The following is a 22,323-nucleotide window of genomic DNA, read 5'->3' on the forward strand; positions in this document are numbered from 1 at the left end:
AAACAGCGTAACTAACTCTTGAACACACCAACTGCCAGACATTTGCTGTGCTACGGAGCTGGAGCTATCAAGCCTTAAGAAGTTAAAGCGCCACCGTTGTGCTTTGGGGTGCACATGGTTTTCCCGAGTCGTAAAAGTCTGACACCTTTCAGAGGAGTGCTGCTTTGAGCTGGGACCAATTTAAAAACTAGTTTAAAACCACCTTACTGTGACTTTGTAAACCAGTTTAAAAACTCCTTACTGTGACTACTACAGTTAGGAAAGGGCAACTGTCATGGCAGGTCTCGTTTCCCCAGGAGATGAGCTGACAAAGATACAGGTGCCAGCTCGGGAAAAAGAAAGGGGCGAAGATGACAAAATCACCAAAAAAACCCCACCAATGACCCCAAAAAAATCCCTCTCTGGAGGATGGCAGTAGGTTTTTAGGAAAGGCAACATCTCCTACCTCTTCATGAACTGCGGCTCTTGCTGCAACCCTCTTGTTCCATCTTGCCCTCGGAATGTCTCTCTGCCCTTTAAACACAGGCAGTGAAGCAGCGCTGGCCCTTCCCTCCGTGCAGGAATTGGTAGCATCGTGTTCTGCCTTCCAAAACAAGCTGAACCTCTCAGCTACCAATTCAGCACCTGTCACTTTCCCCCTCCCTCTACCATGTATTACGCAGGTGTTCATTTCGTTCAGCCGGGGCTGGCTGAGCTGTAGGACTCAACTACTGCTTTTAAAGTGAGGTTTACTTTAGAAGTTCTCACAATACATCACGCTTTCAGTCTAAGTAGCCCCTTACTGCTTCCAAGGCCTAGTGCTTACCTACTTTCCCTTCTTACTCAGGTGACTGAATATTTTGGTTTGCTTGCAATGAAGTGATTTATGAGAAACAATCTCTTCCTGCAACACAGCTGACAGCGGTACACTCATCCTAACATACGAACAGAAAAATAAGTACGAAGAGAACCCACTTCTTCAAAATACTGCATCTCTTTCTTAACTCTGACACATACAGCTATCCTTTTGAAAAGAAAGAGGCAAATTTGTTTTCCATTTTGGAGATGGAGGTCTTTAAATGCACACACTTGTACACCCACCTGAACTTCTTCCCTTTGTTCCTGGGTTCATCGTGCCGGGTCCGCCCAGGGATTCAGGAGCTCTCCACAATATCTGCATCTCAGTGCCTCCCCAGAGTGTCTCATCACCGACACTGCTGAAAGTCCCTTTTCAGTGTGTCCAGCTGTCACCCATGAGAGTGGTGAATTTTAAGTACCTAAACAAGATGTTCACAATAATGGCATCTACACAGCTGTGTACTTGGGAGACATTTGCCTTTTACTCAGACTGCAACTTTTCATTCTCATTTGTCCTTCCCATCTGCCTTCCAGCATCTGAAGAGACACACGAGCAGGAATTCCACAGCCAGTTTCATACAGCATGTATCTACCAGCTGAAACAAGTCTAGACGCGCGTGATTCATGAAAAAGCATGAAGTTTAGCTGTAAGCAGAACTACAGCCGGCTGCTCTGAGGAGAGCTAGCACGAAGGTGTTTCCAAAATACTAGGAGATAGACAGAAACAACAGATGTTTTAGTCAAAACGACCACCGTTGGGCAAGATCTAAAATGATGACCTAAATTGGTCACTATAGAACCATTCTCAGAGAACTGCTTCTACACTGCACTTACCAAGTAATGCAAAAAGAGAATTTGGATTTTACATCAATTGTGAAGTCAGGGTTATGAACAGAAATCAAATGCGCACAAGTATAACACGCACATCGCCTTCACAAAACAGCCTTGCCAGAACAAACCGTGTGAACCAGGACCCAACCTACCCCTCTGGAGTTTTGAAGCTCACACTACCGTACAGTCAAGGAAGACAAACACGTTTCAGCACTAATGCCAGAAAGCTTTTGTTTTCTCTCAGACTTACAAGGAGACTACACCTGTGACGCTGCATCGCTGCTGGCTGCACGGCATTAGTTTACACTGCTTGGATATATTTTAGTATTACTTAATAGAGACTGTAAGCCAGTGCTGATCCTAATCCTAGCCTTTGCTTAAACTTCAGTTGAACTTACTGACTGGTGGTAGCACAAGGGCTGCTGTTCTAAATCTCAGCCTTTGTACAGGCTCTTTATTAACACCTTAGGAATAGCTTAAGGGCAGGATTCTCTAGGATCAGCTAGCAAAAACATCTATTCAACTGCATCTTGTTGCAGTTGCATTTTCTACTTCTCAACATCCCTTACTCATTAGCAGGGCAAGTTTGGTGTTTTTCTGGTGTAACAGCTATTTTTCAAGAGTAACCCTCTGATGCAAGAATTCTAGTATTAAATTTAAGTAATTTTAAAATATTGACAATGAAAGCAGATCCCAACAGCATCTTTCACATTTGAGAAAGATGGGTAACTTTTGAACTAGTTCAGAGAGCTAGACAGAATTTGCATTTTAAAAAAAAATTTATTTAGACATCTGTTGCTCTTAAATTACAAAAGTTAAAAAGAGCACGCAGTGCACTGACACACTACTTATTACTTCTAAAGCTGTTTTAAGACGTAAGGTGGCTTCTTCAAGATAAGACAACTCAGCATGACCCAAATTCAACTATCCATTTCTCATATTTCTCAATGTCCGCAGCAGATACTGATTTAGAAACTTTCTTCAAAGCTATTTCAAAGTCTTCCATAGTTGTTGGCATGTGCATTTCGTCTCGGGAAAGATTTCTTATTTCTTCTGGTGTCAAGCCTTCAATACGCCTTCTCATAGCCATCAACGATGCATCTCTATTAAGGATGAAAAAGAAAAAAAGTTACTTAATACAGAATGGCGAGTTCAGTTGCCTGAAAGGCTCAACAGAGCGTTCCAGTTAAGCTCTTGCATTCCAAGATACAACAAGGAATTGCGAACTTTTACGGGAAGATCTCCAAGTGCTTGCACAACATATAATACCATGCTATCCATATTTTTCAAACACGGATTTGTCCTCACTGCCTCTTTGAATAGCGACTATCCACAAGCTAGTCAAAAGAGGTGAAGATTAACTGATTTATCCAATGCCACCGCACACCTATGATGTAGCTGCTGTTTATAGTATTTCTAAAGAGGAACAAGACAAAGTAATGGTTTCACTCCTCCAATGTATAAGGAGAAGTGACTGGAATGTTTTGAGTATTTCCTGGTCTAAATAGGAATCCCACTTCAAAGACAGAGGCATCAACAGTATCTACCTCCAACCTATACATTCACAGCTAAATGTTAAACCACAAAATCGGTTCAGCCTGTGGGTCCTCAAACTTAGTAAGTATTAAGTGCCTTTACAGGCGTGTCTTTTCTTGCTGCATTAAGTTTGACTGCATTTGGATTTCCAACTATTACTGATAGTACTATCAGTAGCAGCAGGTGATGAGCTGGTGAGGTGATAAATGGATAACACTGAAAGACTAAAGTTCCTGCTAATTCATCATCGTATAGCTTAGAATAAGAAGAAAATGCTACTTATTTTGTCTAGGAGTAAAAAAGATGGAAGGGTAATCCTGGCAATATCACAACAGTATCATATCATATTAGTAGATGAGAATCCAAAGAGAAAAACTTATACATTGTCTTCTAGGAGGATTTATGAAGACAGTTTCAGCATATTCTGCTTCAGTTCCACCACCTCCCCCAAAAAGAAACTATAACTGACAGACTTCATGGATTTGCAAATAATTGTTAGCAATTAGAAAGCATAATACAAAACCAACAATAATAAGTTTCAGAACAACTCCAAAAAGTTGCCTTGTTGAACTCCATCTTACTCAAATATCACCACGCTTTGCTGTTATATCATCCTTTGTGAACTAAAAGCCAGTGTCACACAATTGGGGGTGGGGGACCAGGGACGAGGGGGAAGCATCCCATCCATCTAATTTGCCTCCAGACGGCAGTTAAAAAAAAACAAAACAAAAAACAAAGAACAACAAAACCAACGCAACCAAACAACCAAAACCCACCCAGCATAGCGCAACACACCCACAAAATTCAAGTCCCGCTGCTACGACTTTCTTCTGTAAAGAATTTTGGTGACAGACATTCCAAGGTCAACTCTTAGCGCTTTCTCAGATGCAGCCTTAGTGCCTGGAGAAGCACCAGAGTTACATTCAAAAAATAAGCAGCCACCCACTGGAACACGCAGCGGGGCTCAGTTCCGTTCCAAAGGCCTTTCAACCTTCACGGCCCTCTCAAAACGACGACTCAAGGCCAGTTCATCCTCACATCTAACATGCAATTTAGACACATTTTACATTTCCTGAATGTCTTTTTAAAATAAAGTTTCACCTTAATTTTCCATAGTTAAATGCTGACTGTTAGCAACTGTACTGTTATCTCTGACCAGTCTTCACTCTGGCTCAGCAAACTTTGGATTTCACCTCAAATTCTTTAAGGCAGGAGAATAATTTGAGCAAACCGGAGTTTTTGGCTCACTTTTTCTTAAGTTTTGCTTGTGTCACTAACAAGGACTGTTATAGTCTACAAGTTGGAACTTTACTGTGCTTACATACAGTATCTCTGAACCACACAACAGCACTTTTAAATCAGCCGTATGTCTTTTTGTCTCAATGTAAATGAAACTATCATGTTTAAGATCTGTTTTTCCTGAGACCATTAACACAGTGTAAGTACACAGGCTAGTATGAGTACTTTCTTACTTATTTCAAATCATGCACATCCAAACCCCAGCTTGTCTGGATTTCTGGTTGCTGCCAACTCAGTCATCTCTAAGAAAGACTGCCACAAATGAAAGACTGGCGCGTTTCTTTTGTGGGTTTTTGTTTGTTTGTTTGTTTGCTTTTGCATTGTCTTTTTAATAGCATTTGTACAAATGGACTTTGATTAAAAATAAAAAGCAACAGCGTGTGTATATGTGTGTGTGTATATATAAATATATGAAGTTCACTCAAAAACATTACAAGTATTCTGACTTTTAAACAAGAGTATTGGTAGCCTGTATAAAATTAATTACAAATAACGAACACTGAACGGTCCGGAGGAGACAAACTGTGGCTAAAATGCACAAAGAAGCAGGCCAAATAAACTCTCTTTCATATAACATGAACCTATTAGGCACAAACTCCTCTCAAAGCACTAGGACTGAGCAAAAGAACACCACAAATTCACCTCACAAACCTACAAACGGAACAAATCTGCACAACACTGATTCAGCGCAACTAACATACCATTCTTTTCCCAGACACTGTGTAAGGTTTGTTCAGGAAATAGTACTGAGCCTCCAAACTCTTACTTCAGCCTTAAGCGACCCTGCTGACAGAGCCTTCGGTGGCAGTTTTGCGTACAGGCCACTCGCATTCATCCCTGCAGCAAAGCATATTGTCCTCTCAGTTGTGCTGACAAGTGTTTGCAGAGAGGTATTAAGAATCAAGGCAAGAAATGGATCTGCGTTTGAGGAAAGTAATGAGGAGATGTTTTTAATCCAGAACAGTTCTCTCTTACCCTGTTCCAAAGTACAGCCCCACAACAGTTGTGTTGGCACAACTTGGAGCTGAAACCTTGCACTGCCACACTTCAGTGCGACCTCCAAAGCCTGAAAGCATAGTTACACAGGCGCTTATTAGATGACAACAGCGTCTTAACAAGTTTCAGTTTTGTCCCATACTGATGATTCCATAATTTGCCACCACTGCAACTGTGACAGTGCAAATCTTTAAAGGTAAACCAGATGACTGATATTAATCTCTTAAAAAAAAAAAAAAATCAATCCTTTCCTTCCCTTTTTAATTTTTAAAAGAAAAGACTGGGGAAAGGATGAGAAGGTATTCTTAGTCAATTATTTCAGGAATCTAGTTTATAGAATAAGCCTACAAATGATTGTATGTAAAGAGTACTGAGGAGAAGGGGAGATAGAGGAGGTAGAAGAAAAGTCAGCCTCATCACTAAAGCCAATGTGCTGAGTACACAGCTCTTTTATTGTCACACAACACCTTTTCTGTGTCATGAAGGAAGAACACACCGCATTTTTACTTTAGTTATTCTGGTCTCTGCCACTATCACTTCTTAGGCATGGGTGTTTTGTTAAGTAGCTGAACCTCAGTGGAATGACTGCAACTCTACAAGTTAAAGTCTACCATCCCTCGGATATTCTTCATGTTAGGAATTTGGTGTACATGAAAGAACATGGAATTTTACCTAAATCATAGCTTGTTTAGATTACTATGTTGCAACTGCTCTTTATCATTATTATATGAAAATATGAAATGGAAATCTAGGCAAATATTAATGCAATATTTCACCTTTTAGCCACACATAAAAGACAAGTTACAGTCTGTTTTTATCCAGGAACTTTAATCATGTAAATTAGTTACTTTACAAACAGTTTTCTCAGAGTTTGTAGCAGCAGCAACACAAATGACGCAATATTAACATACCTGCATACGTTGGTAATGTCTGCACCTGAATAACCCTCCATTTTCTCAGCTATATTTGCAAGGTCGACATCATCAGCCAGTTCCAGCTCTCGCAGATTGATTTTTAGGAGTTCCTCTCTACCTTTTGCTAATCAAAGAACAGAAAATTGAGTCTATACAATTTGCTTTCTAAAGATAAATAATGAATTGAAGAAGGATAAGAGGGAAGAATGAGAAAAGGATATTGTATTTGCTACAAAGGTAAATGGTCAATGTTTAGATTTAACCTGGTCCTGAATTCATAAATGAATTTGCATACATGTATTAATTAGATTTTTAAAGCGGGTGATCAAAATTAAAGGAATATTGACAAAGTTTAGATTTAGTCTTTTCAACCACTCTTATCCCTACGTCTTCATACCTGATGGTAAAGGAATGTAAATTCTTTTTTCCAGTCTCCGTCTTAGGGCTTCATCAATATCCCAAGGAAAATTAGTAGCAGCAAGTACCATGACCATCTTAGAAGGATCATCATTTTCAGTAGCCCCTCCAACACCTGCATTGGGAAAAGGAAGAAGTAAAATGTACATATGCTTTATGAATTGGCATGTAGAGAGAGAACAACATCCCCAATTCTATAACATTAAAGGAGCTACTCTATTGCACTTTAGCAACACAAAGTGCAATAGAACCATTAAGTGCAACAGAGTTCAGTTTTTCGTCTATATGACAGGCTGCAAGCATAAATGGAGACTGTTCAATTAGCAGCAGTGGCAAAGGCCACTGCTCAGATCAGGAAGTTTCTCTCTACCATGGCTGGAACGTTTTTACAGCAGAATTGTTTGCATTTCTGCCATTACAGTGTTTGAATTTTCATATCAATGTCCTGAACAGCACATGAGGAAAAACAAAACAACCACCCCAATGCTATCACTACACCAAAAATCAGATGCCCCCCGTTTCCCAAAAGTACTCAGTAACAGCCATACAAAAGTGGCATTACTCCCCTACAAAGTTTCTTCACTTAGGAATTCAGGCCAAATGTTTCATATACTCAGGTGGCTTCTTACAAACCGCTGAACTGAATGTTTACATTTGGTGGATGGACTCACAATTTCTCAGAGGCAGAGAGAACACCTCAGTCTCTAAAGCACTGTGAAACTGCTGCTATAGGAAGAAGTTAATTTCATTAAACTTGCTACCCTCTGCACTTACTGTTTTTGCTTATAATCATAGGATCGCGGTGTAGAATAGTCACTGTACCTACTCTGCCTGAAAATTTGCATATAAAACACCGTTTATGAACGCTCAAGCAAAAGGACTTCAAATAGTCGTTACTAATAAAATTAGCTTATGTACATACTTGAGTTATGAGAGCAGCATTACAAACAGCTCTGCTACTATTTAAAGTCAAACATAAAAGGCTATCAACATCAGAGAACCAGAAATAAATATACAAATCTTCTGACTCCTGGAATTCTATTACAAATTACTCCACAGATTAGCACTTTTCAGTTGCTCCTTTCCTTCTCCCTGCTCACCAAAAGAGTATAAAAAGGATGCCTCTATAGCAACTTTGCACAGCATTACCCACTTTTAAACTTTGTTGATTTGCAAAATATTAACCAAATAGCTGTAGTGAACTCAGTGTTTTAAAAAGAAAACTCTCACATCCGCTTCTATAAAAAAAAAAAAATTGCCTTCATTTTTTATTTATATCGGGCACAAGTTAGAACATAGGAAGTTCCGTTCAAATACACGGAAAAACTTCTTTACGGTGGGGGTGACAGAGCACTGGAACAGGCTGCCCAGGGAGGTTGTGGAGTCCCCTTCTCTGGAGACTTTCAAGACCCACCTGGATGCAGCCCTGAGGGATGTGCTCTAGGCAATCCTGCTTTAGCAGGGGAGTTGGACCAGATGATCTCTAGAGGTCCCTTCCAACTCTGAAGTTTCTGCGATTCTGTGATCTTTAGGAGAAAAAGAGATCCCAAAGAAGCTAAGTGTAGTGATTGCCTTTGAAGTTTAAATTGGAACAGGTGACAGTACTTTTGAACCACTTTTTGCTTCGTTTTGGAGAAGATGCGATATGCTAGGTAAAGATTGAGAGGAGCAACTAATACTTCTTTTTCTTCTGCAGTTTTGACATCTCATATTCTCCTCTGAGGTCCATCATATAAGGTCATTGCTCAGATGCTAAAAATTGTAAATTAATTGGTATCTTTTTTCCTTCCACACTGATAGTCAGAATAGTGCATTTGTATCTTTTTACCACAATTTTATGTAAGGCTTTCAAATAAATTGCTTCTTGAGAATGAAGTTTTGATTATTGTTTTTCTCCCTCAAGTTTCCTCCAGTCCAGCACTTCCCAGTGATCAGGTTATTTACCATCCATTTGAACTAGCAGTTCTGCCTTCACACGTCGGCTAGCTTCATGCTCCTCTGAAGTTCCCCTGCGACTACAGATAGAGTCGATCTCATCAATAAATATAGTTGTTGGCGCATAAAATCGAGCCTAAAGAAAGCAAAAGATAGAGCAGAAACTGAAATGGCAGTCCACTCACACATAAGAAATAGCAGTATATTCAGAGCTGGGTAATGACACATTTACCCCAATGAATCAGCTTGTAAGTATCAAACAATACCAAATCTTCCCTCCCTCTCCTTGACCATTGCACACAACGACAGAGCGGCTGTGTTCATTAATAACATCTGAGCACAACAGTTTTTGGCAAAGTCCTATATTTGTTAGGGCTATAAACAAATGTTTAATAGGCTAAAGGCAGTTTTACACATTAGGAATAACATTTATAATTGTGAAAGTCATCACAGAATGCTTGAATAAGAACTCAGTTAAAGCTAGGACAAACATTAAGCTAGGACACCACGATATGGAATCTGTCCAACATACAGGTCAACTGCAAAATAACTCTAACCTTTCTGAAAACAAGAGAAGTCAAAGACAAGGACCTGCAATAATAAAAGCTATTGTCCTACAGCAGTTGAGATGCTGTCCATTGTGTATATGCATTTTTCATTGACAGGCATGATATCAACTCATTTAATATGATCAAACTATATTGTAAAGTATCTTTTACTTGACTTTTCTGACTACCGTATTGCTACTCTGCTGCCCCCTTCAGTACTGGGCACCCTAGCAAACACTACATGCAAACCTGGTAACACACGAAAAAAAAAAAAAGACTAAATATTCTGAGCCAATTTCATGTGTTATGTGCTTTGAAGCCAACTACAGTTTGGAAACTTGCCTATTTTAAGCACAAACAAACAAAAAAAACACCCACAACAACAACAAAACATGCACCATCTGAGTAGGGCTGTCACCCAGAAAACAATTGGATTCCATCTCCAGTTTTACATTCAAGTATGTTCTACAGCACTCACCAGCTTATACAGAGCTACCTCTAATGTAACAAGCTATCCCTGAAAATAAAGATGACCTCATTTTTCATTTTTTATAAAGCTATTTAGGAATACCCAGATCTTGAATGTACACGGCCAAATCAGAAGGTCCTAAAGTGTTTGAAACTTGGAGAGCTGTTTATGTATGCTATGAGTTCTAAATCTTGGCAAGGTTTCACTGTTACAGAAGTAATTCTACTTCATTATCTCACTATTTATATTCAGAAACTTCAATCACCATTTCAAACAGCAGACGAACAAGTTTCTCGGATTCTCCTCTGTATTTTGAGGTAAGCGTGGAAGAAGAAACATTGAAAAAGGTAGTCTTGCATTCAGTGGCTACAGCTTTTGCCAGGAGGGTCTTTCCAGTACCAGGAGGACCGACCATCAATACACCCTATTAAAATGAAAAAGAATCACTTTTAGGACAAGACTCAAAACACAGGCAATTTCACAGTTTGTTTAACAGCGTAATATTAAAATACTAGATGTAAACTTTCCCTTGAAAAGTTATTCAAAGTTAGGTAATTAATTACTGTTGCTTACTTGCAATTATACAGCTGAAGGTAGTATAGTTACCTGGCTGACATATTTTATTTTGTTAGTACTATTTACCATAAATTTTGTTACTAAAAAGTGGAAAGAATTTATAAACTGTGAAACACCTGAAATTTCTTGTTCCACCAAGATCCAATCTCAGAATCCTACTTATGATCACAGGATCAGATTTTTTCATACCTTCCATGGTCTTCTAATTCCCTTAAAAAATTCCGGCATCCACATGGGTAAAACTACAGCTTCCTTAAGGAGCTTTTTAGCTTCTACTAAATCAGCAATGTCATCCCTGACAAAAAAAAAGGAGAAAGTTGTTTGACAGATTCAGACAGGCTGCAAAAGAATCAGTCCGCAGCTCAAACCAATATGCAATTAAACTTGTTATGTAACGGCTCTTCCGTAACTCAGGAAGATGAGTTGGATTTCTTTATGTTCTAGTGGCAAAAGCCTACAACAACTATAGTAGACATCCAGCTACAGCAGACTCCAGCTGGATGCAAAAGCAGAGAGACGCATTAACTATTTCACTAGAGCACCGTTGTTCCAATTCACAGAAAGAATAGGCAGAATAAGGCAGGTTAGTTAAACTTATGCTAGTTACAGATAACACTTTCTTTTGCCAAGAGGTTGTCCGTCCCTGAAATTTGAATACCATCTTTCATCGTTACAAGAACAATTTACTGAAGACTAGGAAATGGAGCTGAATTAAAAGAATTGTTAGAATTCTTTTTCAGAGTTACAAATATATTAATTCTTAGATACTTTATAGGCTGGTCTTATTTTCTTGAGGGTAACTTTCAGGGCCTTCTGTTTATCAGCACGTGCCCAACTAATATTTTAGTTTCGAAACATATCTATATGGAGAAGTAGTTTCAAATCTGAAGCTGTAATTTAAGATTCAATATAAAAACTGAAACATGTATTTACATACTAAAATGAAATACATGACAGTTGCATGCATACAAAGTTGTTTGTGGGATTGTTCAAGTTTTTTTTAAAGCCTACTTTGTTTGCCAGGAGATTTTTGCTCATTTAATCCTCACAAAACCGCCTAAGCTTGGAAACATTTGGAACACAAAACAACCTTTGTATAAGGTTTAATATTTAACACATTTATGTAAAGGTACTGGCACGTGGTTGTATTTTATACTGGCAGACACATCACATCCAGTAAGATTTCAAAGGGTTCCTATATTGACATAACTTCTTTGTTAATTAGTTTTTTATCTTGGTACGCCCCTGGGTAGCAAAACAGGTTTTAAAACGAAGAGACACTAGCAGACACTAGAATCTTATCCATTGCAAAAGAGTATCTCAACAAATGATTTCAGGACTCAAACGTTTCTAGAAGTTTGAGAAGCTTTGTATGGCCAGGTTGGATGGGGCTTTGAGCAACCTGATCTAGGGAAAGATGTCCCTGCCCACGGCAGGGGGTTGGACTGGATGATCTTTAAAGATCCAACCCAAATTATTCTATGAATCTCCGGGTGGAAAAAAAGTTCTAAAAATATTCAACTACACAGGAAGTTTAGTTGCCTATTTAACGAGTAAAGAAAAACTGTAGGTACTTTTTATACGTAAGCATATGCTGAAAGACTTAATTCCTGTCATATTGTATAAGAGGAAAAAGAAACAACTCAGAAAGACTGGCAGCAGTGTTCAAACTTACCATCGAATGTTGGGATTCTGAGAAATTATATCTCTTTCCAAAGCTTCCACTAAATCTTTATCATATCCAGTGCTATCAAATTTCTTTGGTTCAGACTCTGAAATCTCAGATGTGGATTTGTTCTACATATAGAGGACATAACAACACAAATACATAACAATGGTTATGCTACTGGTGGATTTTTTTATAACAAGCCCACAATAGCATCATATTTCTAGAAGGCAGCAACATAAACCAGCACGAAAATTATGAAGCATCCTGCTGCACTACAGGATCTATGTGGTTCACCCAGAGTTTTGGACTGCCCTGGTCCCGTCTCCTTCTCCCCAAAGCCAGTACATTGTACTCATGCAGTTTCTTTGCTTTAGTAGGTAATTAGAACTGCATACACCTATCCCAGTGTAACAGTGTCCACCTCTTCTCCCAGGGAAATCAAAAACTATCTGAGACAGTAGCTGTGAGGGTAGGGGGATTTATGTGTGAGACTGGATCAGAAAGTGTCACATTGAGCTAGAGTATCTCAAATCCTGTGTCACAAATATGCCATATATATGGGACACAAAAACAATTAAGCAGGACTTCCTTATGTAGGATGAGCAAAGGTCATCTGCAAGAAGACCACAGAAGTAAAAGAGAGCTAATTAACTGATGATACAGAAGCTTGGACAAGAACAGCAGAGAAGCAGCTCTGCAGTAGAGCAGAAGCAAAGATGATACACAGTTGAAAGGGCTCAAACAACAGAGATCATGCAACTGAAAGGACATAAAATGCACTAGACGTACCCCGTTTTTTTATACACTTAACAGCAAGCACTGGTGATGACAGAACAACTGTAAAAAAGAAGAGAGACCTATCCTGTCTCTGTGTGTGTGTATATCCTTAGTGAGAGAGGATTATCAGTCAAAGACAAAGTAATTTAGCTCCTAATAAAAGTAGTAGCTTACATAGCTAAACAATTCCACCCTTGTAGCTTATACTGTTTCCACAGGCCACAACACCTTGCCACAACATAAGTTTGCTGAAGCTAACAAACTATTACATGGATATTTGATTTTTAAGACTCTGGAAAACTATGAATTTAGTGTCTTCAGTACGATCTCTTACTCTGGCAATCAGCTAAATTTATGGAGACCAGAGTACAAGCAAAAAAACCGTATCATTCTCTCTCATAAATTACGTTGGGTTTGTGTTTGTTTTTAACTGAAGAGAGTCTATCTGGAGTTAATACCGGATCCGAACAAAAAAAGAAAAAATAAGTAAAGGTCTCCCTTTAAGATTAAACAAGTCTTGAAATGTTTTGGAACAGCTGAGTCAATCTCAGTCTAAAATATAGGAAAGCAATTAAAGAAACCACAAGGACATCCCATTTGAATGAGTTCCATCAGGCTTGGTTTCAGTAATTCAGTGGTACATTTTAACAACTATCTCCAAGTTGCAGTAAACAAGCCCACATTTACCAGATCACTTCCTCCAGATGAGGGGTTTTTTTGTTTTTTTTTTTTTTTTTTTTTTTAATTAATCCGTAACCGAGACTGTCCATAAAGCAAAGATACCTTCCAAGGTGAGAGTCAAATCAGCATGCTGACTTGAACAGAAGAAATATTTTATAGGCATCTAATTTTACAAATACACTCAATATTAAGAAAACATGCAAGCTTACCTTTTCCTCTTTTCCTTTATTTTGCTGATCCTTTTTTTCCCGGCTGCGGACCGCCTTCCCTTTATCATTGGGATTTCGAGACGATGGACGGTGAGGGCCTCTGACAGCTGCGCTTATACGATTATTGTGACCTCTGCAATCACTGCACGGAGCAGACTGACGTTTTCTGGGTCCTGGCGAAGGTCTAATTAGTTGTAACATATGCAAAAAGCCTCAGTGTAAAGTCATTGGTGAGCACTATATAACCAAATCAAGTGGTTACAAACCAAAAAGCCATTTTGCTCAAGATAAAAATCTGTATGTCAGAAACAAGACAGACGTTTTTAGACAGTCACTAAAAATCCATTTTCCCTTTGCCACAAACTCAGGGCTCATTTGCTTAAAATGACCTCCTTGCTTTGTATAAATAAACAGAAGTAAACATAGTATTATAGAGCTTAGGAAAAAAAGCAACAAAAAACCACCAAGAAAAACCACCCCACCCCCAAAAAACAACACAATATATTTTCTCCTTATCACAATGGTCCTCACTGTCCTACCCAAAGAAATGTAAATGTTTATTCAGAGTGACAGTTTTATTTTCACTTCCTTTTATTTTCACTTCTTAGGAAAGACAATGTGTGTGTGAGGCCTCCAGTTGTTTGAAACTGGAGTTCTTCTAGAGGCACATATGAATAAACCAGTATTGTAACTGGTGTTATGGATTTCTTTTTTAAAATTCAGGTTCATCTGCATACAAATCCATTACTCTCACAGATACAGTTTTTCCACTGGCCTTCCTAAAATTCCAGCATTAATAAGCTATCAGTCAAGTTTAAGTTTAGGGAATATTTCTAGAGAACAGAAAACGGAAGATTTGGAGAACATTTACTTGGACTAATAGATGTGTTTCGACATATCATTCAAGATATATCAGGATCCAGTACCTTCACAAAAGTTGCCTTTAATTGATTCACAGCAGCAAGCTGGTCAGAACTGTACGTACCTCTTCAGGGCAAAATGCATATTGGGCGCATGAATATGCTAATGTAAGACCCTATGTGTTAAAGTCTTTTCATTCTCCAAATGGAGTATCTACCAACCTACACTTTTATTTATGAGCACCTAGCCACCTCTGAATTCCACCCCAAAGCTCAAAATAAAGGAAAAGTGTGACTACACATCTAATTTCCACATAAATTTGTGAGTTCTGCTATCTCAGTATAGGAATTTACATGGTCCAAGTTTTCACTTCAGCTTTTTCATATTACCACAACTCAATACTTTACCAGCTAACAATAGAAATGGAACAGAAACACACTCTCACATCTTTTCCTTTTTGGAAACATGAATTTGTGTATCTTTTCTCTAGAAAGCTTCAAAATATTAGGAAAGTTCTACCTCCTAGACTCCATTTTTCCAGAAGGTTTGAATGAAACTGTCTAGCAGCGTTCCAAAGTTATTAAATGAGATAAACAGAGACAGTGTGATCACACAAAACCCATTTCTTTCAGAAAGCAGGCTTAAAATAAAAATGCAAAAATGCATCTATAAACACTGAAGTTATCCATCTGTGAGAAATAGCTTGTAAATTCAAAGCCTCAAAGAACAGCTTGACAGTACAGCTAAGCCGATCTAAATAATCACTTTCTGTCAAAACGCACAGTTCCATGCCTGCTTTGCATGCACTCCTGGTTCGTTCCTTCACGCTACCACTGGCATGTGTTAGAACCTCCAATTAACTAGTTCAGATAGCTAATCTCAGGAAGAAAAACACAACAAAACCAACTAAGAGCCAAACAAAAAAATACTAGCCCCACAAAACACTGTATTTTTACCAGTTTAGCATCCTGAACCAGCTAAACAGCCCCAACAAAGGCAAAAGTGAAATAAACCTCAGGCAACTGTGGAGGGTAGGACTGTCCTTTCAGCAGCAGCTATGCTGTCAAACCACACCACAAGGCCTTGGTTTCACAGACAGTAACCCAGCATCATTTAAAACTACTTCTGAAATAAGCAGGCTTGCCTGCAGCTGCTTGTTCCCACCCCTTCCCTTGGGCTTATGCTAGCCTAACTGACCAGTTCATGAGGCAGATCAGGGAACCACCTTGCTACACAAAAGGAACTGAGCTTGGACATTTCTAGATTTCACTGTTACTCTGATAATACTTCTTCATCTTATTCATATCAGCTCCATGCAGAATCAGTTTAAAGTTGATGAGAAGATCAATTTGGGAATTGAGCTTCCATGGAATGGCAAGTTTATCTTAAGTCAGAGAAGGAGGAAAAAAAAAAGAAAAGGAGAAAAAAAAAAAGGCTCGACATTAGTCAAGCCTATATAAGATAAAAGCCCCAGAATGTGTGTTACACATCTAAGTTCTAGAACGAAAATTACACGGGAGTAGGCTGACGTGAAAGCACACTTTGCCCTGATAAATGTTAATTTAGGTCTTCAGTTTTCCTCTTACCTACGTTCAGCAGGTACTGGCAAAGACCAGACTTCTGCATCATGAGCTGGTAATTCTTGCTGTGAAGCTTTCAAAGGAGTACTGTCTAGTTTAAAACTCTCTAGAGTTTTCATTATATCTTTCACATGCTTAGCTTCCACACTTATCTCCTGCCAAACCTGATAAACAAAAAAAAAGGTAGATTAAGCACATTGCAAATAAGTTTGTAAGAGTCCTCTGTTCGAGCTCATGTAATGCTTGGATGGATTCCACAAGGTTTCACAAGCTACCTGATTTTACTTTAATAGACAAGAATAACGCACGTGAGATATTAAGAAGGTTTTTCTGCCTTCCTCAGCACATTTAAAGAATAAACAAATAGATTTTTGGATTTAACACCAAAGAAACTTTTGATAAATTTTGCATATTAAACGAGCATGACAGAAGAGAGTGCAACCTAATAGACTGAATGCCAATGAAAAAAATGATCATTTGTGTTAAGGATAAATTAACATGGTAGCCACAACTCAGTTTCTATTAAGGATCTATAAGGCCCACTAGAAAAACACTGAGAGGGAAATAAAACTATTCAGAATGATACCAGCCTAAAAAACTTCAGCATAACAGGGGCACTCATCAGCAAGAAGCTGACAAGCCAGACAGTGCACTGGCTGCACAGGGCTGTGTTCCATTGCCTGTTTTGTCATTATCAGAGCAAGAAATCATAAAGAAGACTTAAATAAGTCTGTGTAATAACAAAAAAAGCCTATCTATAACAGCACTACAGTTTATCAGAGAATGGTGTATTTTTATACTTTTGCTTACCATAAGACACGCAATTTTTGCTACTTCAGTGCTTTTCGCTCAAAACGTCCCAGAAAGGTACTATTTACCTGTTGCCATTTCTGTTGCAGATACGTATCTCTGACAGAGTAGAGGTACTTATTCATTTGGTCGAGAACTCCCTGGTAGTAGACCATCGCAGAGTCATAATTTCCCAGTAAGGCATATTCACGGGCCAGCTTTACATTCTCACTGATCATAACAAGGCTCATGTTCAACATGAAACTGAAAAAAATAGGCAATATTAAGGAAAAAAGAAAATAATCCCAGGACTAGAACAAATTTTTGCAAGTATTTTCATATGCTTATTACCACATTTGGCATATCGAAATGTAGAAGCTGGAAATACACTGGTTAGAAAAAGGCCCTAGAACAAATGTCATCCACATAAAAAGGTAATTGTTTCTGTATTACTAAAAATGAAACTCTTCACTTCATAAAACTTCATTGAAAAGCATATGCAAGATATGCAGATTTAAACATACCGTTGCAAGCCACAACTGCATACACTCCTTCCCTCTTGGTATTTTATTTTTAGCACTACAACATCACCCATACTATCATGGCTTGTGGTTTAAAAAAAACCCAACAAACAATAAACCAAAGCCCTTCCTCCAGATGCATTAGGTTTGGTTAATTTTTTTGCCTTAACTTTCCATGCATACAAGTTTAACAGTCTGATTTTGCCTTGTTGAGAACACTATTTTCCCATTTGTTTAATTTTACAATTCTTCAGTTTTATTTAATGTTTCTTCGAAACAAATATCCACCTTCCATACCCAGCCTGCACCTTCCTATCACCTTCATTTTTACACTTAAAAAGAGACTCTTGAAAAATGTTGAGGCCGTTAATTTATCACTGAAAAGTAAGGAAACGCCACAATTAAACGTTTAGTGTGTAGCTACCCACTTTATTTAACATTTTGTTCAAACCATGCTACTCTTCCCCACTAGCAGGTTGGAGTTTTTTTGAGCAAACATGGACTGTGACCATTTCCACTTTGTACCATTAGTAGAATCTGTGCTTTTAGATTAGAATAGCACAGAATTATTATTTACACAAATACAGCAATAATCAGAAGCAGTAGAATTACTCTTTACAGTACACCCACTGTCCATATAGCAGTCATCTCTACGTTCTTATCCATTACTTATACATCCCATCCCCTTCTTCTCTAAGATACCTGCACTGTCTCCACTTTTCCTGTCTCTTGCACCCCAAGAATTCCCCCATTCTTCTCCTAATTTCCTAGAACCAAGCACAGAAAATGTTAAAATAAGCAAAAAAACATGCCTGCTGTCGTCTTGCTCTCCTTTTGGTACCTGTATCCAATACCAGTAAGAAGCAATTGCAGACAAGCAATTACAGCTAAGCCCTGGGATGAAGCATGCTTGATACAGATCAACTATTTAAAGAATGTAAGAGGTACTAAACTCACATGCGCAATAAACAGACTTAAGACTGAACACATTTCAAGACCAGGTCATGGTCAAATTTGGACACATTATCAGAGGTTTCAGAGGACACATTTTGATTGTTAAAATATCAGCTCCCCGTTGTAAAGAGGGGCTGCTAAGTACAAATCAAACATTTTAAGACTTCCACTCCTTTTTCTGTCCCCTTCCCAAGTAGCTTTATGCACGGACACATGGCTGATCCATTCCTGAGCCAACATCCTTTTCTTTTTTCTGCCTTGCTCTTCCTTCCCCAGTTTCCCTTGCAGCAGATAGCTGCTGTGAAAAGTTTCAGCCCGAAGAGCAAATCTCTGACAGCCCACACCCATCCACGCAGAAGGGACCCGTGGAGTTGAGCCTGAAAACCTGCTGTCATAAGAAGCTACACTATATAATCTCACTCTGGCCAGAGGCTCGCTGAGCTGGCCACAACGATGTCTACAAGCTGATAGCTAATGTGACCAGCAACTACAAAGACTACCATATGCCAGGCTAATTAGGCTTTGGAGACACTGTTTGACTTGGGAGTTTTGTTGGTTTTTACCTCAGGATGTTTGTCAACTGCTGTATGGATCATCACGCAGATATTACCAAAGTTTTCCCTGCTATATTTAGGAGCAAGCTTTTCCACTCCTGCTCATCCTACCAGATACACCTGTTTGCCTGTCCTGAGAATTCAAACCGATGACTAACACTACTGAAATCACAAGTTGAGCAAGTTGCTAATAAACATTTTTAAAAAATCAAGTAATAGCAAGTTACTAAAGCCAAACTAGACTTTCAAACACAGGGACAAGTCATAGATAACTTTTTTTTTTTTACACTTAATGCTGTAGAGCAATCCAAGCCAAACAGAAACTCTGTTTAAATATTCAGGAAAAAAAAAAAGCTTGTAAGAGCAGTTTTCATCTGGAAATGTGAAAACAGCATGAATAATAAAAAAAAAATTATCTAAAGAGGTTAAGTCCGAAAGGTACGAAAGTTTGAGACCAAAATGACAGTACTGCACATAACAGAAGAGTGCACATGATTTTTCAGGTGAGAGAAGACAGAAAGGAAGAAGAGAAAGGAGAAACAGACAGAGAAGAAGAATGAGCTAACATCCCATATGGGGAGGGGGAGAAGAAAAGAAAAGGGAAAAAAAAAGAAGGTGCTCACTTAAATTTAGAATGCTTCCAACATAACCAAAAGTAGTAATTCCAACAAAAACCTAAGAATCTGTCTGTTTCATCAGTGGTACTGAGAAGGCAAGAGAATTTAGTTTAAACTAGAAAACCAATTTAAGTTGTTGCTTCACACTGAGTCATAACAGCAGAAGAGCTTGAAGTGGCTTCCAAATACAAGGCTCTTGTACACAAGTGGGGCAGAAAAAGCTGCTGATTCTGCTTATATGTCTGGACATGCCACTGCTGCTGCCACTTGAATACAGGCAGTGTCAGAGCTGATACGTTACCATGAGGCTGCAGGCATCCTGCACCTGTAACTGAAGATGATGAAGCAGCTGTAAAATGGTGGTGGTGGGGGGGAGGTAAACCCCGCAGTTAGAGTGCCAATCTGAAACCAGATTGCAGCAGAAAGTTATAGTAGACTGGCAGCTCAGAGTAGGGTGTAAGACACATAACACGAGAGAGGCATGAGTACGTACAAATCCAGAGTTAAACCAGACCTGAAGGAATTAAAAAATAAAAACACAAAAGCAACTAATCCTGCACCACATAATAATTTTTAAAGTGTTTACAAAAACCTCGTACTATCATGTAACAGGATGTCAAAGCAGCAAGGCTGCACTTATCAGCTATGACCTTTCCATGAATCATGCCCAGTGAAGTTATCTCTGTTCCAACAGCAACTGAAGGAGCTTGTAAAGTTTACAACAAACAGGATATAAGACAAATAACCTAAGCACTTTGTCTTGCAAGTTTAATTTTACACTGTGTAAAAACACACTTCACAACACAAGTGCTCACTCTCTACATTAACTGTGACTATTTACAGTTCCCTGAAATTAACACAATAGAAACCCATCAAATCAACCCATTTCTAGTAACAGAATACATTTTATCATTTGCTCCAAGCCCCTAAAATACTGTTAGAGTTCGGAACAGCCAACAGTAGCATGGGCTGAAACCTAACAAAGGTTCAAAGATACCTACAACTTTTGAGAATAAGGCTTTGTAACTTATTTTTATATTTTATGTTAAATATAAGATCCCAACTATCGTCAAGAAAACAGTGGGAATAAAGTCACTGTGGATAGAGTACATCGTGGATGTAAGAAATTATCATAAGGAACGACTATAAGTAATTTCTGCTCGCGTTCATACATTAGAATTTGGGAAGCCAAAACCTAACACTGTTTCAATCCTGTTTCACACGAAAATCCCCCACAACTTTAAAAAAATAAAAGATGAGATCAACAAGCAGATGTTGGGAGGGAAGATTAAAGTTGGGGTCTATCAGCTACTCTGGGGATCCATCAACTACTCTGCTGACCCAGAGAACTGCACAAGCCACAAAGGGAAAATACCTCCAAAGAGTCCTTCAGTACAACCTTAATGCTTGGACTATGCCAGAGCCTGAATTCTGGCAAAGCATACACGTTTCCATTATTTCAGCCTGCTATGCAGGCTCTGACATCAAAGCAATCATGCAAAATTTAGGAAGTTCTCTCAGCAGGCCAGAAGAGAGGAAAAAAACCCGCCAAAGTAATATCTTTCAGGAATCAATTTTTACAGATGACATAGTGGCCTGCGATTAGACTGCATCATATCTCTGAGTTCCCCTCCAGCTTTAATATCCTACTTCATAACATCCACTCCTAGCAACATTTGGTATTGATGAGCGATTGTGCTAATTACTTGGGAAACAGCAGAGTTGCCAGACTTATTGGATGCTGAACAAACTGGTTCTCATCCACTCATTGTATCTAACAGTAACCGTAGGGAAAGAAAAATCACCAGCAACCACGAACACAAGCATACTTAGATGTCTATGCAAAAAAAAAAAAAAAAATTAAAAAAATCATTGGATACACTGTTGGCAAAGGATTTTATGTTTTCAAGGCTAAGCTTTTCCAAAGACTTAAAAAACCATAAATCGTGTTGCCTGTTCCCCATTTCAGCGGGGCTGGCGTTCTTTCAGATGGTCACTGCTACTTTAGCGAGCTGCTCAGAAAACTTAGAAAGGGTCTGCAGCAGAACGGGTGTCTAGAATTGATGCCTACCCCTTCTCCCTGCAGAGAAAACTAATGTAATTGCGAAAAGCTTACTTTATTAAGAAAAAAAAAAAAAAAAAAAGCAACAGGTGTGCGGGAGGGAGGAGCACAGCCCATAGCTCAGTGTCCGGAGGGGCTGGTGCTTGAAGGGAGCAAACCCCCGGCCCGGCTCCTCCGAGAGCAGCCGAAGCGCGTCTCCCCCCCCCGCCCCGGCCTTTCCATGACTTTAGGGACGCCGCGGCGATGCCTCGGGCGACTCCCGGCACGTGCAAGCTACCGCAGCGACATTACGACCGACGGTGCAAGGGTCGCGGGTGTCGCGACAAGCGACTGCTCCCCCTCCGAAGCGGCGAGCGGACGGAGGAGCCGAACACGACCCCCGACTCCCGCCGGGGCGGAGAGGAGCCCGGCTCCCCTCAGGCCGGCCCACGCCACGCGGGGCGCCGCCGTCGTCCCTCGCCTCAGGCCGAGGCGCGGGGGGGAACCCCACAACGGCCGTATTGGGGCCGGGGTGGGGAGTCACGACAGGACGCAGCCTGGCCGCCATAAGGCGGGAAGACAGCGCGCGTCTCTCTCTCACTTACTCCTCTCCAGAGCTCGGCCCCGCCGCGGCAGCAGCACCTCGCAGCAGCCACAACCCCTCCGCTTTCTTCCTCCCCCTTCCTCCTCCAGCGGCGCTAACCCCACCCCC

At 39.6% G+C, this 22,323-nt stretch overlaps 1 protein-coding gene across 4 annotated transcripts; it reads right to left on the minus strand.

Moving 5' to 3' along the window:
• Positions 1-2,428: 2,428 nt before the first annotated feature.
• On the minus strand, positions 2,429-22,298 carry KATNA1 (katanin catalytic subunit A1). 4 transcript variants are annotated; one of them, XR_008465513.1, is made up of 12 exons: positions 22,217-22,298; positions 17,014-17,188; positions 16,142-16,299; positions 13,695-13,878; positions 12,034-12,155; positions 10,548-10,653; positions 10,048-10,206; positions 8,775-8,901; positions 6,811-6,945; positions 6,411-6,537; positions 5,205-5,340; positions 2,672-2,771 (listed from the first exon to the last, which is right to left on the minus strand). XR_008465513.1 is itself a non-coding variant. In XM_054195768.1 (11 exons), exons 2-11 carry the CDS (start codon positions 17,182-17,184, stop codon positions 2,573-2,575), a joined length of 1,488 nt encoding a protein of 495 aa, XP_054051743.1. In that variant the 5' UTR covers positions 17,185-17,188; positions 22,217-22,298; the 3' UTR covers positions 2,429-2,572. The 4 variants fall into 4 exon arrangements, 3 of the variants coding, with proteins under 3 accessions (XP_054051743.1, XP_054051745.1, XP_054051744.1); XM_054195768.1 differs by lacking the exon at positions 5,205-5,340 and having other exon boundaries at positions 2,429-2,771; XM_054195770.1 differs by lacking the exons at positions 5,205-5,340; positions 22,217-22,298 and having other exon boundaries at positions 2,429-2,771; positions 13,695-13,867; positions 17,014-17,150.
• Between the last annotated feature and the right edge of the window lie 25 nt (positions 22,299-22,323).

This window comes from Rissa tridactyla, chromosome 3, assembly GCF_028500815.1.
Source record: "Rissa tridactyla isolate bRisTri1 chromosome 3, bRisTri1.patW.cur.20221130, whole genome shotgun sequence".
Taxonomy (NCBI): domain Eukaryota; kingdom Metazoa; phylum Chordata; class Aves; order Charadriiformes; family Laridae; genus Rissa; species Rissa tridactyla.

Coding starts and splice junctions, on each gene's coding strand:
- KATNA1 (XM_054195768.1), bottom strand. CDS start 17,184: ATGTTGAACATGAGCCTTGTTATGATCAGTGAGAATGTAAAGCTGGCC. Junction 8,902..10,047: donor TTCGTCTGCTGTTTGAAATG/GTGATTGAAGTT, acceptor TGCTTTCTTTAG/GCTCGATTTTATGCGCCAAC. Junction 2,772..6,410: donor GACATTACCAACGTATGCAG/GTATGTTAATAT, acceptor CATCCTTAATAG/AGATGCATCGTTGATGGCTA.